The sequence below is a fragment of the Lycorma delicatula genome, chromosome 4 (genome assembly GCF_047948215.1).
Source record: "Lycorma delicatula isolate Av1 chromosome 4, ASM4794821v1, whole genome shotgun sequence".
Lineage (NCBI taxonomy): Eukaryota > Metazoa > Arthropoda > Insecta > Hemiptera > Fulgoridae > Lycorma > Lycorma delicatula.
Window position 1 is genome coordinate 182,584,082 of NC_134458.1, and position 15,739 is coordinate 182,599,820.

Consider the following 15,739-nt stretch of genomic DNA (forward strand, 5'->3'; position numbering starts at 1 on the left):
TAAAAAAATGAATGTGTTGCATTTTTATGATGAACAGTTACATTATTGTTGTCCTAAAATATTTATCCTACAAAAAAAAACACATTTTTCGGCAGTAAATATTTCACATTTATATTTACTATAATTGTTTTGTGCATTAACTATCACATCTTTTTTTTTCTTATGTATAAAATACTTTTACAATGTTTGTATTATTTATTAATATACTACAAAATAGTTTATAAAATAAATTTAATGATATGCTTACTTAATTGTTACACTACTTGTGCTATACACTGCCATTTTTATTGTAATACACTTAGCAAATTTTATCTTTTTTTATATCAATGCAGAGGTTATACACAGTAATAATTTTGAGATAACAAAAATTTACAGAACTCATTTTCTTTCATTTATCATAGAATATTTTATAATAAGTATTACTATGTGGCAACAAGTTAGTCATTTATTCAGTCCTGAATAAGGTTTTATTGTTTTTGATAGAACCTACTATGGTAATAACCAAAGAACTATTTTGTCTGAAAGATTTGAAAGTGATTCTTGCTAATTTTGTTTATTTTTAAATCAATTTTTATTTTTCAATGAACTTAATTATTGGTGAGAAGTATGAATTAAAAATATTCCTAAAATTTTATAATTTTTTTTGTTATATTTTTACATAAAAATAGTTTTTTTTTATTTTCTATATGTATTTTTACTGACTTTCATTGTACAGTGGTCCCTGGTTGCAATGGTGTCAGTGTTATAAAATGCTAATGGAAATAATGTTTACTAAGTTACATCTGTTATTTCTAAAAAGGTATACTCAACAAATTTTTTAATAAAACTTAGCAATGTAGTTGTATTATTTAAATATATAGTATGGATTATTGGTACTGAATAGATTTAAATATAATAAAAGTATGTGTATGGTCATCAGTTCAGGTTGTATGGCAGAATGCAGTTTGTTCTGTTTAATATTACTATTGCGAAAAATTTATACAGCACTGGAGAGATCTCATTGGCAAAAAATTTATAGGATATTTATATAGTCAGTTTTATTCCTCTCAAGCATACATTATTAACAACTGTTACCCTTGTGTTAACTAGATAAAAATGTACAGTATAAAATCAATCTGCTTCTACCTAATTCTGAAAAAAATAGTTTTATCAGAAATTAGTCAAATAGGTTCATGGATGGAGTGTCATTGTGGTACAGTAAATCATGTTGAAATCTTCAAATATATAATTGTTTTAGTGAAATTATAAATTAACATATACTCTACTGGCAACGACAAATTTTAATATTAAATGGGTAACTTATATTTAAAATATGTAATAACAGTGTAAAGGTGACCATGCAGGGTACCAGTGCATTCCCATACCCAGATAACAAATTTTGGTTAGGTTAGGTTAGATATAAGAAGATAACATGTTAAGGTTATGCTAATTTTAACTTTTTTGTACTATTTAAGAGCATATACTCAATAAAGCCTCTAAATACATTTAAAAACCTTTGAATTTGTTCATACCTGTTTATGATAAAAACAAGTGTAACATGGGTATGCATAACAGTGAAATTATTTAAATTTAATATAATCATGTTTATAATTATATTAAAGGTTAAAGGTGACAATTAGACAAAATAATTTTTAATGAAAAAATTGGAACAAAATTTACTTTAAAATAAAATATTGGTATTTTATGGATAAATTGTAATGTTTTCAGTTCCTTTTTCAATCATCTTCAATGACTTGGCTGTTTCATTGCCATATTAGCTGATGTAATGCCAGCTTTTTTTTTAGTTAAAAATAGCATCACAAAGAGAACCTATACATTTTACATATCTATAAAAAAACTTGAAAAAACATAAAAAAACATTAAAATTCTTTAATAATTATAAAATATAAGAATGTAGAATAATCCACCACAATGAACTAATTGAATAGAGATAGTTTAAATATAATACTATAATACACATTTTTCTGTCATCACAAATATGTCTTATCAACAGCTATATTAACTGATGACATATGAACTACAGCAGCATTTATGTTAATGAAGATGGTATGACAAGTTAAAAACATTGTGTCACTAAAAATAATAAACTACATGTATAATGTTCTTTTAAAAAACATTATACATTATTATCATGATGTAGAGAATGGTAATCATTTTCAGGTGTGTTGCAATCAGAAAACTCTATTAATTTGTTTCTGTTTGTTTAATTATACTTTTAGTATATAAGTTCCATAGTTATTTATATACTTAAATTCTTAATAGTGTAAGTTGTATTCTTGTAATGTAGTAAAAGAAATAGAAAGAATACTTCTGTTCACAAGAACAACAGTTTTGCTTGTTATAAAAGCAAAATAGATAGTAGTTGATACTATCCATTGGTGATACAAACATGTAATGTAAAATTCATACATATGAGTGTATTCAAATATTAAAAAAAGGAAAATAAAAACAAACGTTAAATATAGTGAAATGTGGTAATGCAGGATATTCTGCATACATGAAAAAAATGTTGTTCATATAGAATTTATGAAATTCTATATGATATGATTTAATAATACTTATTAAAATAAGTTTCCAAATCAGTTTTTATTATTTGGTAGTTTTTCTCATGCACTTCTATCAACACTTATGCACTACCCATTCATTTTCTCCTCTATTATTTATCTCAAATTTTTTTTGGGGAAAATTACTTAGTTTTTAAATTTGTGTGTATTTAGAAAATTTCTAGCGACTAATAAAACTAAGTGTTAATCAGTAGGTTATGTATGTGATTATTTTTACTATTAAATCTAAACATATAAATCATTGAATAATACATTTATATTATAAATGTATAGCAAATTTTGAGATTTATTTCATCATTATCATCATCTGGTGTTCTGCCTGGTAGTAGGTCCCTTCACCACCATTGGCTCCATCCATTTTCTCTTTGAAGGCTTCTTCTTTGTCTCCTTGTAGTTTCTAATCTTCTTCACCTCATCGATTACTTCATTCTTTTTCCTTGCTTCCTTTCCAAAGCAGTTGTTGAAATTCCACTTCCTTTAACCACACGTTTAACTAGATTCCTTTTCTTTTACTTTCTATAATTCCCACTTAAGTACATTTTCTTCTTTAATTCTGTTCATTACTTACTCTTTCTTCACTATATCAGTTCATCTTACTTTCTTCATCATTCTTCATATCACTTCTTAAAAACGTAAATCCGATCTCTCCCTTTTTCTCATAGTCTATGCTTCAATTCCATACAAAAAGACATTCCATACGTAGAATGTGGCTAACTTCTGCCTTAATTCTAAGTCTAGACTTTTATTATACAGTAATTTCCTTTTCTTTCTGAAGGCTTCCTTAGCCATTGCTATGCTTCCTTTTATTTCTATTGTATTCTTCCACCTCTGTTACCATAGTCCCCAGACATCTGTAATTTTTATAATTTTTACTTTTTCTATCTTCTTTGCATGTTCTTATTATTAAATCCTTTTTGTTGTTTAGTTCCATTACTTTAGTTTTTCTTATATACACTTTCAATCCATACCCTTTTATTCCTTCCTCCAGGACTGTTCACAATCTTTGAAGTACTCTTGTACCATCACATGTGCTTCACATTTATCTAAGAGGAAATTAATTTATCATTTATCATCATTTGATTGAGAGAAAGGTTGATTCTTTTAAAATCAATTTTTAGCAGGTTCATGGATATTAATTTTAAACACCAACTGGCTGATCAACCTGGAATTTTTTTACCCTTTCATTTCTTATATCTAATTTTCATTTTAAAAAATTGAAAAAAGGTCTTGCAGGTTTGTTTAAAATTTATTTTCAGCTTGGCTAATGTAATATACATTAAAAATGAAGTTAATATAATAATAAAAATAAATTATTAGAAATAGTTTTTTTTGTACTGTTTAAAGATACATTATAAAAAGATGGTCCAGTGTTTCTTTATAAGTAATGAGCTATGAAAAAATTTTAACAGTACTACTTTACTGTTTATAGATCTGCATATGAATTGGTTTTTTCAATAAAAAATGACTTACTTTTAAGATGTATGTAATTATGTTCCCAGAATATACTTTTAAATCAATTGTACGGTTAATTTATCACCAGTTTTGTGGTGGCAATGTTATTGAATCTTGAATTTTTTAATTAACTAGTTTTAGGTAGGTATTTAGGATGCAGATGATTTAGTGATATAGTTGATATATATATATATGTTATAGTTAATATTTTTTATAAATGTCCTAAGATGATTTACAAAGTTTCAAGATGATTTACAAAGTTGTTTGTTGCATGTAGTTTTTTTTTTGGGTGAAAAACATTTTTATATTATCATCGCCCAGAAAACAAAATATGAAATATTTTGCACGTAGTGCTTGTGTTTCTAACATATGTAGCTGATTGACCACCCAGTCTGTCTTGTGTAGTATTTAGCATAATCATTGCTGTTTAATTTAAACAACAGTGTTACCTGCAACTCCATTAAGAAAGAAGCATATAATAGCATTGCAGAGATTTGTGAAAGCTTGATTTCATGTATTATTTAAAATGAAAAATTCTTAATTAAAAAAGATTACTGTCCCATAATCTATGAAATTTAAGCAATTTTGGACCATTATGCCACATAAACATATCACTCATTCATTTTAAAAATGAAAAGTGAAAATATTCATTCATACTAAATACCCATTTAGTATTTCTACAATTAAACAATTTTACTATGTAGTAAGATACTTCTTTGCTGCTGTAGGGGGAATGGAATCTAAACATACTGGATTTATGAGAGGATATTATTTGAACTCTAAGAAATTATTAATAAAAATATTCAATTCAGAAGTGAAAGTCATATGTGGGACCAACTGTACATTATGAAACAATTTTTAAATTGTAACTAAGAATCACTAAATCAGTAGTGGTAGTGTACAAAAATAAAAAATTTATCCTAATATTTTTGATAATCGCATTATCTTTCCTTTGACAATTTTTCCATATTTCATGTATACTATTATACATGTACAATGAGATCTTTTATGTAACAGTTTTTCAAAATAAAAGGTGTAATTAAATTTCAATCTTCTTATATCAAAGTTAGTGATACAGAACGAGATGCGTGTACTTTTAAATGGAATTTACTGCAATGATATGGATGAAATGTTGCAGGTATGACTATGTATGCGCCTGCTTTTAGTAAATATCTTCCTTTTATTACTGGTAAATTTTTAAATGTACCAGAACATTCATCTGGATTGACACAAAGAAAATATTCAGCTTCTAATCTTTCTGGTGGCATTACAGTCTGAAAAAAAAAGTTATTCAGTAATTACTTGTACATAGAATAAAAAAATTAATTCATTTCTAGATTAATAAATCATAACTTCAGTTAACAAGAGATAAATATTAAAAAATACAAATGCCAAAAAAAAAAATTGCTCTTTAATATAGGATAATTACTAATATAATTAAAGAGTGTGCGGTTGATGATTTCGTATGTAGTGTTTGTACAAAATATTTAAATGCAGTTGGTGGGCTCTGAATAGTAATTTTTCTATGTTAAAGATTCCCGCCCCCCCAAAAAAAGAAACTGATATTTGATATCTCTTTACAGTAAGAAGTTAAAGTAAGTTGGCATTTTTGAAAAAATGATAATGAGTTTTTTTTTTTAATTAGTAAGTGAATGAGGTGACAACTAACCGACTGTCTGATAAAATTTAGTAATATTCAGTAGAGAAACTAGTTTGAATAAATGTTTCTTTTTTTTCAACAACTATGATGTTAATTTTGGAACAATATTCAAGTTTTTAGTTATTATAATGGACTTACATTGAGTTTGAAATGCAAATATTACACATCAAAATATTTAACAGTTTCAAGAGAATTTTTAGGTTCCTGGCATTCAATGCATATTACAAATTAATTAAATTATATAAAAATTTATTAAATACAAAAGTTTGTATATTTACAGATAATTAAAATTTATTTTGTATTGACAACCACTGCATTTCCAATGATCAGTAGTTTTAATTTTTCTCTTTTTGCAATACAACAAAGCACAACTATAGTTCTTTATTGCATGTTTTTCTTCCTCTAACATTTTCACTTTTTAAAACAAATGAATTGAATTATTCACTTAATCTTTTAATCATTTATTAGATATACCCGTAAAGAATCTGAAGGGTCATACAAATTGATGGGATTCAGCTAATCTGACAAGTAACCTCAGACTCCTTTTAAAACAAATGAATTTTGAAGCATTTTTTCAGACTTTATATTTGTATTAAAAATATTTTGTAATTCAGATCAAGAGATCCACCTGGCCATTCAGAATTTTCAAAAAGTTAGTAACACTGATGGCTCTACAACAGTTCTTGTGTTGCATTTACTTTGATCTAGAGAACTATTTTTTGGAGAAAACAAACTACTTTCTGATCAATGATATTTTTTATCTTGTAAAAATGGAATCGAATTTTTTTTTATAGTATGACGAATACCTGAAATGCATTTCATTTTATGATACCTTCTTCCACTGACAACCTACATTATTCTGTTTGTGGTGAAATTAATAAATACCCTAATGTTGTTTATTTTATTTGAAATTTCTTAACAATACTTATCATTTAAAATTTCATTCAAGTGTCTAGACTCAATAGTTTTTTGGCAAAGGAGTCTCTGAACCCTCCATATAAATAATTCATCACTTACCATAACATTCATGAAACCTCTTTGTCCCTTTTTCAGAGGTAGTCACAAAACCAACTATAAGTGTTTAATATCTGTTTCATGAGTTTGGGATAATATGGAAGGCTTTACGACTTAATCGGATGTGATAACAATATGATGACATGTATCTCACTAATCTTTGTAAACTTTCCATGGCAACTTCAACTTACTTCACCTTGTTCCACTGATACCTACAATAATTTCTTTGATTTCCTGTGATAAATCTTGGTATATCTTTCACCAAATGCAATCATGCAGTTTCTCAACCCTTTGCTCATTTTCTGGTATTCCCCACTGTTCACTTTGACACACCAAAGCCTTTCAGCAATCTCGGTCTTTCATTTGGAGGTCCTGGGTTCAAATCATGTTCAGGCATGGCATTTTCACACAGTACAAAACTGCAAAATTGCCATTTCATCTCATCTTCTGAAACAATACCTAATGGGGTCCCACAGAATAAAAAAAGAGATTTTTTCAGCAATCAGCTTGCAATTGATAAATATGATAAATACTAGCTTTGTATGTATCTCGCCATACATTTTCTCATGTTCAATCAATGGATCATTGATTCTAATAATCCTTTAAAATATTTTTCCTTGCTCTAAGTGATGAAATGGATTAAATTATTGAAATAATTTCAGATATTATGCACATCCAGCCATCTTTTTTCCAAATCGCTGAACAAATGTTATTGATAACTCTGTGAAATATATATTGGTTCTTACTCTTCTCTGGCAAGAAAAATGCTATGAAACTCTTACATAGTATCTAACTCATACGTATGGACATATTTTATTTTAAAGAATAATTTGTAACGTAAAACAATTTTTTTAATATTTTAGAGTACAAATTGGTTCATTTGAAAGAATAACACAATGGTGTTATTTAGACTGAGGGACTTATGGACTAAGGAAATTTAATTAAAATTTATTGTATTTAAATTTATGGCTTTAATGATATAATTTTTTTGTGCTTGTATTAGATTCGATTAATTAACAGTTGTTTGCATATTATATAGGGAAGAGAAAAATAAACAATTATTTACACATATTTTATTAAGTATTGTTATAACCATCATATAATTTTAATAATGTGCTAGTACTTTTTTGTGTAATTTACAGGTTGTTAGTTTAGTTATTTAAATATCTGTCAATAAATTTTAAAATCCATTTAAACTGTAAAAATTATTTAAAACATACTCTAAAATGAAAAAAATATTATTTTAAAAATGCAACGAATTGTCAAATTGTTGAATAGTCATTAGTATGTTTTATTGGTATGTAAAAAAAAATAATTATTTTTTCTTTAAAAAGAGTGTCTGGATCTAATATATTTAGTTAATTTTTGTGATTAAATATAATCATTTTAATGAGAATATTTAGTTTAGGCAGGTTTACTGGAAGAGTGGTCACTATCTTTTTCTTTTTGTAATTTTCTTCAACTTCTTTTGTTTTCCATGCCTTTCAATCATATTCATTCATCTTTACTCTTCTACATCTTTGGTTTATTATTATCCTACTTTTTATAAGTAGCCAAATAAGTGTAATTGATACCACACATGATTGACTAACTGAGATTTTAGAAAAAAGTTGATTCATTTGAAGAGACAAACTTTTGAATTGTGATAAGCCCTGGATTCATCTTTATGAGACATAATTAGAGATTGCAAAAAAAAGGGTGAGGTGAAAGTTCTCTTGTCAAGAAAATTCAAGACCTATCTATCAACTAATTAACTGGTGCTGACAAACATTTGGAATGCTAAAGATCCCATTTGTTGTGATTTTTTTGAAAGACAGTACACTGTCAATGGGCACTATCACAGAAACGTGCTTAAAGTAAATTTAAGTATGAGATAAAAAAAACGAATAGTTTATACTGAAAAGAAATGCTGATTCTTCTTCAGGGCAGAGCTTATCTAAGCACTACACAATTATTACTTGAAACCATTAAAATTAGGCCAGGAAGTTCTATTAGACTGACATTATAGTTGGGATCTTACCCCATCAGACTTTTTTTACAGTCAAAGTACAGTCAAATTTCACAGCAATGAAGTAGTAAAATCAAATATACAAAACTTGCTCAGATTTACAAACAAAAATTTTATTCTGATGTCATAAAAACTTTAGTAGGGTGAAAAATTCCGTAATGTGACAGCAGGTTATACTAAAAAATAGGTAAGTTATTATAGTTAATAATTATGCCATATATGCTTCTTTAGTTATTGTATTATCTGCTTACATAATTATTCTAAACCAGCTGCTTGCAATCATTAACATCACTTTCATCAATACATTGCTCGTTCTCTTCATCCAAAGATTTGGAATATTATCAAGTAAACCTTTTAAAAATATAAAAAAAAGTATATGGTCAGGCATGCTGAATGTATATAACTGTGTTTTCAGTTAATAGGTTTAAATTACAATTACATTTACTAAATATTAGTAACAGAGGTAATTAACTGAAAAGTATTAGTTAAGTTTATTGTTAAGTTAACTAATTATTTATTATTGTTATTTATTATTTATTTATTATATTATATTATTTATATTATTTATTTATTATTTATTATTGTTAAGTTAAGTATAAGTTTATTGAGTACTGTGAGTTATAAGTATAATAAATTTGTATTAGTAATGTATATTTGATTATAAAAAGTTTTTCTGCCCTCAGTTCATTGAAATTCCCATTGCAAGGTTGAACTCTTTTATGTATTGAAGGCTTCTCTGGAATGAAAAGATGTACATTAGATTATTATAAATTAACAATAAATTCAAGTGTTTAAATAAAAAATGTATAAACTGACTCTGTATATAAAAAAGGCAATGTGTAGAAGACGTTTTGTGTCTAATTGAGCAAGTGATACGTATGTCTCTACTACAGATGCTGTCCTACGTGTAGCAGAGAACATCTTCCTGAGGTACATTTCCTCGTGTCCAATCTGTAATAAATATTGAGGATTTACTTGGAACATTTCCAGATTGTTTCTGGAACCTCCAGCAGAAATGCCCCATACCCAAGCACCAGCTATCTCAGTGACCTAATAAAATAAAAAAATAAAAAATTAATGAATATTGATTAAAATCTCCTGTTGTTTTACTTAAATGCAACTTCAAGTTTTGTAGGCAGTACCTTGATAAGTTAAGGTCAGGTACACACCTTTCCTGTTTCATATGAGTTCATCCAGTCTATTTGATGCATTATTGGTATGGTAACATAAAGAAGCCCAACAGAATAATACTGCTTTTTGGAAAAGCCAATTTTTGTGGTGTAGACTTTATGAGAACGTCACAGTAAAGTATTTTTAATACTCATAAATAATAATAATGAAATGAGGTTTACACTTTATTAAATAATAATAATTAATTTTAAATACCTGGATTCTAATCTCCAAAAATGTCTTTTCAGAATTATCATGAAGTTCCTTACTAGGTGGTGTTGCAGTTAGTGTTGTTGTTAATGGTAGCCATGGTAAAGTGATTAGGAACACGTTTAATGGCAAAATAATATATTTCATCTAAGTTATGTTTACTCATTTAATATGTGGTTTTGTCAGATTTAATATATTTGTTAATTTCATATGTTTATATGTGTTGATTCATGACTTAACATGTTATGGATAAATGTTTCTTGAGATTAATACTTTTATAAGTGAATTTTGTTCTTATAAGGTGATTTTCAAAGCCCAATGATTTTGTATATATATATATATATATATATATATATATATATTCACGGGGGGTTTCATAATGTTCTTAGGAGTTACAAACAGTTTTTGTTAAAGTCTATAAGTGTTCAATATATGCTCCTCTGGTGACAAGGCACACATCAACACGAAAATCTAGCTCTTGCCAAACTCGTTCTAACATGTCATTTTCGATAGAGTTGATTTTCTTTCTTTTCCTGTTTAGCCTCCAGTAACTACCATTCAGATAATACTTCAGAGGATGAATGAGGATGATATGTATGAGTGTAAATGAAGTGTAGTCTTGTACATTCTCAGTTCGACCATTTCTGAGATGTGTGGTTAATTGAAACCCAACCACCAAAGAACACCGGTATCCATGATCTAGTATTTAAGTCCGTGTAAAAATAACTGGCTTTACTAGGACTTGAACGCTGGAACTCTCGACTTCCAAATCAGCTGATTTGGGAAGACGCGTTCACCACTAGACCAACCCGGTGGGTTCGATAGAGTTGATCGCATTGATTATGCGATCCTTTAGCTCAGCGATATCGTGCGGCATTGGTGAGATAAACACCTTATCTTTCACGTAACCCCAGAGAAAGAAATCACATGGCGTGAGATCTGGTGATCTTGGTGGCCACAGCATAATGTGTTGGTCTTCTTCAGACGCACGCCCTATCCAGCGCCAGGGTAATGTTGTGTTAAGTTACTGTCGACCCTCATTATGAAAATGGGCAGGACAACCATCTTGCTGGTAAATGAAGTCGTTGAATAGCTGAGGCATAAGCCATAATTGTAACATATCCAGATATATCACGCCGGTTACTGTTGGTTCCATAAAAAAGAACGGCCCATGGACTGCTTCACTAGAGATCGCACAAAAAACGTTTACTTTCGGAGAATCCCGAATGTGTTCCACATAAGCGTGTGGGTTTTTAGTTCCCCAAACTCGCACGTTATGACGGTTTACTTTGCCGCTAATGTGGAAAGTAGCTTCATCGCGTGAAATTATCTTGTTTACAAAACCTTCATCTAACATCTTTTCCTGTAACTGTAAACAAAAATCGAGCCTACGTGTTTTATCTCCATCAGAAAGACGCTGGATTAATTGAAGATGGTACGGTTTGCATAATAAACGTTTACGGAGAACTCTTCACACTTGTTTTCGGAATTCCTAATTCTCTGCCTGCAGCCGCAGTCGATTTTGACAGGCTGTGAATGAAACTTGCACGCACACGTTCGACATTGACTTCTGAGGTTGATGGACGACCAGTTGATTTTCGCTTGCACAAGCAACCAGTTTCACTGAATTTTGTATACCGAAATTTCAACCGAAACGCACGTAGCACAGAAATTACTGACTTTGACAAGAGAAATTCCAACATACTAAACGACTTCTCGCTTCCCGTGGCAGCCATTTCCTCTACTGTCGACGCCTAGCGAGCAAATTGTTTACTAACTGACTAGTATACGTGGAAAAAACTATTGGAAGTACTCTTTCGTACAGTACTTGTTTTATTCTTATGAGTGAAATAGTTTTTTGTTAATGAATTTTCGAAACTCCGAAGAACATTATGAAACGCTATGTATATATATATATATATATAAAGAGACGTACAAGTACATATAAAAGTTCTACATACTATGTCAAAATCAACTACTACAAATTACTTTATAGCAACTGGATTCATGCATTAGGTATTAGAACGTGAAAAGTTTATACACAGCGTGTAAAAGTCATACTGTCAACATGTTTTATAATATGAACTTTAAAAATGCACTAAATTTTACAAAACAATATACTATAGAATAAACACAATGAAAATTAAATATAACACTTCAATAAATACTAAATAGGTTTTCTAACCGCTCTTTGATGAGTGTAATTTACTGCAACATTCACATCATTGAGGATGAAACTGTATTATAGTTTTGAAAAGATATTCTGGATGAGATTTCCAGGTATTTAGAAACTAAGTTGTTAATATGATACTAACATATATTACTCTTCTCTTCCAGAGGGTAAAGTGTTAAATAACTTGTACTGTCTTCAGAAGTTCTGCTAGTAACATAATAATATTAACATACTACAAAACATTATTTACGTTTTGAAACATAAACTAGAGTAAAATAAACAAAAATTTAACTTTTTCTTAAGTGCAAAAAATTAAGGGCATCAATAGCAAAAGTGATTTATTTGATGCAGTAGGATCTTGTTAAATCTACTTATCATAGAGATTGCCCCTCCTAGAATTTATAGATTTTTTAAATATATTTATAATGTTAAACAGCAAAAATTAAAATAATTTACAAGTATTTGTGTTCAAACCAAGGGCTACCTTATTTCAAACAAACTACAGAATACAAATCGGGATGCTTCAAATATTAAGCTTCATTATCTGATATTAATGAATAAAAAAATTAGATTGCTGTAAATTATAATGTATAATTATATTATTACTAGTAAATAAGTTTTTATAACTTAGTGAAAGCATAATAAAAATGTTGAGTAACCTGTAATTTTATCACTATTACAATGACACACCCAATATTTCTGATAAATACAGTAGATTCCATAGCTCTTACACTGGATGTATATAGTCTACTTTGCTACTTCAAAACTTTGAATAGTGATTTTTGTTATTATTACCAAATCAACTCAACAGTCTAATATATATATATATAAATATATATATATATATATATTTATATGTCTGTGTGTGCGTGTGCGTGTGTATATTTAAATTCTATTAAATAAACCACCTAGTACAGAATATTGAGATAAGACATATCTTACCTTAATTTTTCATGAAAGTACTTTTGCAGGATCCTGCATCCTCATTCATGATTAACGAATTTAGAAATATTAGAGATTATTAAAGATGATATAAAATTAAATATATTAAAAAAATATTACTTACATAAATACAACATAATTTCAGTTTGATAAATGGTCAGACAGTTTTTTGAAAGAGACAGTCTTATAAAAACTGTAGCAGATAGCAGTACTTGTGTAAATTAATATGTAATTTTCATTATTTTAGCATTATTATTTTTAAATTTTTATTATGCAATAATGGAATTATTTTAATCATGACTGAGGACACAGGATCTCACAAAGTACTTTCATGAAAAATTAAGTTAAGATATGTCTTATCTCAATATTCTGTACTAGGTGGTTCAATAGAATTTAAATATAATTTAACAGTACAGAGGAATAATATGAATCTTAAAAAGAGTAATTTCAGCAAAGTTATGTATATATATAACCAAGTGTAATGCATAACAAGTATATATATATATACATACTCACACACACACACACACACACACACACACACACACACACACACACACACACACACACACACACACACACACACACACACACACACACACACACACACACACACACACACACACACACACACACACACACACACACACACACACACACACACACACACACACACACACACACACACACACACACACACACACACACACACACACACACACACACACACACACACACACACACACACACACACACACACACACACACACACACACACACACACACACACACACACACACACACACACAACATTCAGACAGGGGGGAATATGAAGAAACAGAATTTCAGGACATTGTTCTGCAAGTGAAAATTAAAAAAAACTCATATAATTGTAGGTTCAGAAACGCTTTGTTTGCAAGTTATACAGCACATTTCAACAGGCTCTATTCTTTTTCTTTCTACTTTTCCTGTAGCATATGTTTTACTGCATAAAGCGTTACACTCTAGACAAATATTTAAAAAAAAATATTAATAGCTCTTTTGTACCAGTAAACTTCTTTTTTACAAAAAAGCTTTTATTCCTTGTAATAGTTTGCTTTTTTTATGTCTACGTTACTTTATTAATGACAAAGTTCAAGAGTAAGACCTTTGTCTCACTCTTATTGCTTCAATAAAAATAAAAAAATGTAATATATAATGTGATTTGAATTTTTTGTTGCCAAAAATATGAAATTCCTATTTTTTTTTATGGTCACACCTAGTGAGCTTTCTACTCCTTTTGTTAGCTGTTGGTTGATATACTATAAATAGTCTACGTAGGTAATTATATTATTATTATTATATTATTATTAGTTATTCAGAGTTTTGAAGAGCATTTGTAGTTTCTTTGTTTACTGACATTTTATTAAAAACTCATACTTGGAAGAAGTAAATATTATCTATCATGGTACATAGTATTATGTGCACAGTTTTGTATAAGCCAAAAGATTTTTGTAAATATTTATTTTAATGTATTTCATTCAATCTGTATGTATTATTTCTGTCACTGACTATTTTGATTTTGTTCTGTAAAATTCATTTTATTTTAATATTAAGCTTCTTACAAGTTACAAAAGTTAGAATGTAAATAATTAGCCTCAGTTGTATTCTTTTGACATATTCTAATTTCCACCTTTTTAACACATCACTTAATAAATATTGCAGAATTTTGGAGAAATATAAGGTCGTGACAAACTAACTACCTTTGTATTATTTTTAAAAATTAATATATCTACCTAATATAACTACCTTTTTAATTAATATATTTTTAAAAGTTCTGACCATTCACATACAAGGAATTGTCATTATAACATATAAACTGTGAATTGTGACAATCAAATGTTATGGGTATCCCCCTTTTTCTAAAATTTTCCATGGTAAAGTTCTATTTATACTGTCAGTTTTATTAAATATAATTCAAAAAAATATAATTAAAAATATCATAAAAGATTACAATGCCAAATGTTCAGATTTAAAAAAAAATATATATATAATAATTATTTGGTAATTATATAGGTGTATTATTATCTATTATAATATATTTTATATATTTACGTGACAATATTCAGTGAGTGCAGTTTCTGCAGAAAGTTCATCATCAAAGTTATCCTCATTGGTAGCATCACATTCCTCATAACTATCAACTTCTTCAATCTGGAAAAAATATATTACTAATTAATAAAATAATTTAAACCTGGTGAATTTAAGATTCAATAAACTAGATTTTTGTTCAGTGGAAATTCTAGTTTGATTATCTGGAAAGTCAGAAAATAATAGTAGCTGTTTTTAGAGTTAAATCTTTATCAAACTCATTTTATAAAGTAATTGAGTAGTATGAATTTGAAATTAATTTGTAAATTTTCCATTTTTATGCTTTGTATACAGTATCTGGGTGTTGTTTTGATTCTATTTTGTATGAAAATATTTTTAATAATGTGTTTTATGTAATTGTCAACATTTAAAATTGCATAATCTTTTTGTGTTGTTTTATCTTTGTTATATGGTGC

General features: G+C 28.1%; 1 protein-coding gene across 1 annotated transcript in view; it reads right to left on the reverse strand.

Annotated features, from left to right (window-relative positions):
* Positions 1 to 5,042: 5,042 nt before the first annotated feature.
* Positions 5,043 to 15,739, reverse strand: part of LOC142322992 (calpain-2 catalytic subunit-like) — a 63,489-nt gene continuing 52,792 nt past the window's right edge. Inside the window, exons 2-4 of the mRNA XM_075362087.1 lie at positions 15,288 to 15,386; positions 9,515 to 9,748; positions 5,043 to 5,290 (exon numbers count right to left, since the gene is read on the reverse strand). Of these exons, the coding sequence (XP_075218202.1) occupies positions 5,072 to 5,290; positions 9,515 to 9,748; positions 15,288 to 15,386 (552 nt within the window). The 3' untranslated portion in view covers positions 5,043 to 5,071. The remainder of the gene's footprint in view (positions 5,291 to 9,514; positions 9,749 to 15,287; positions 15,387 to 15,739) is intronic.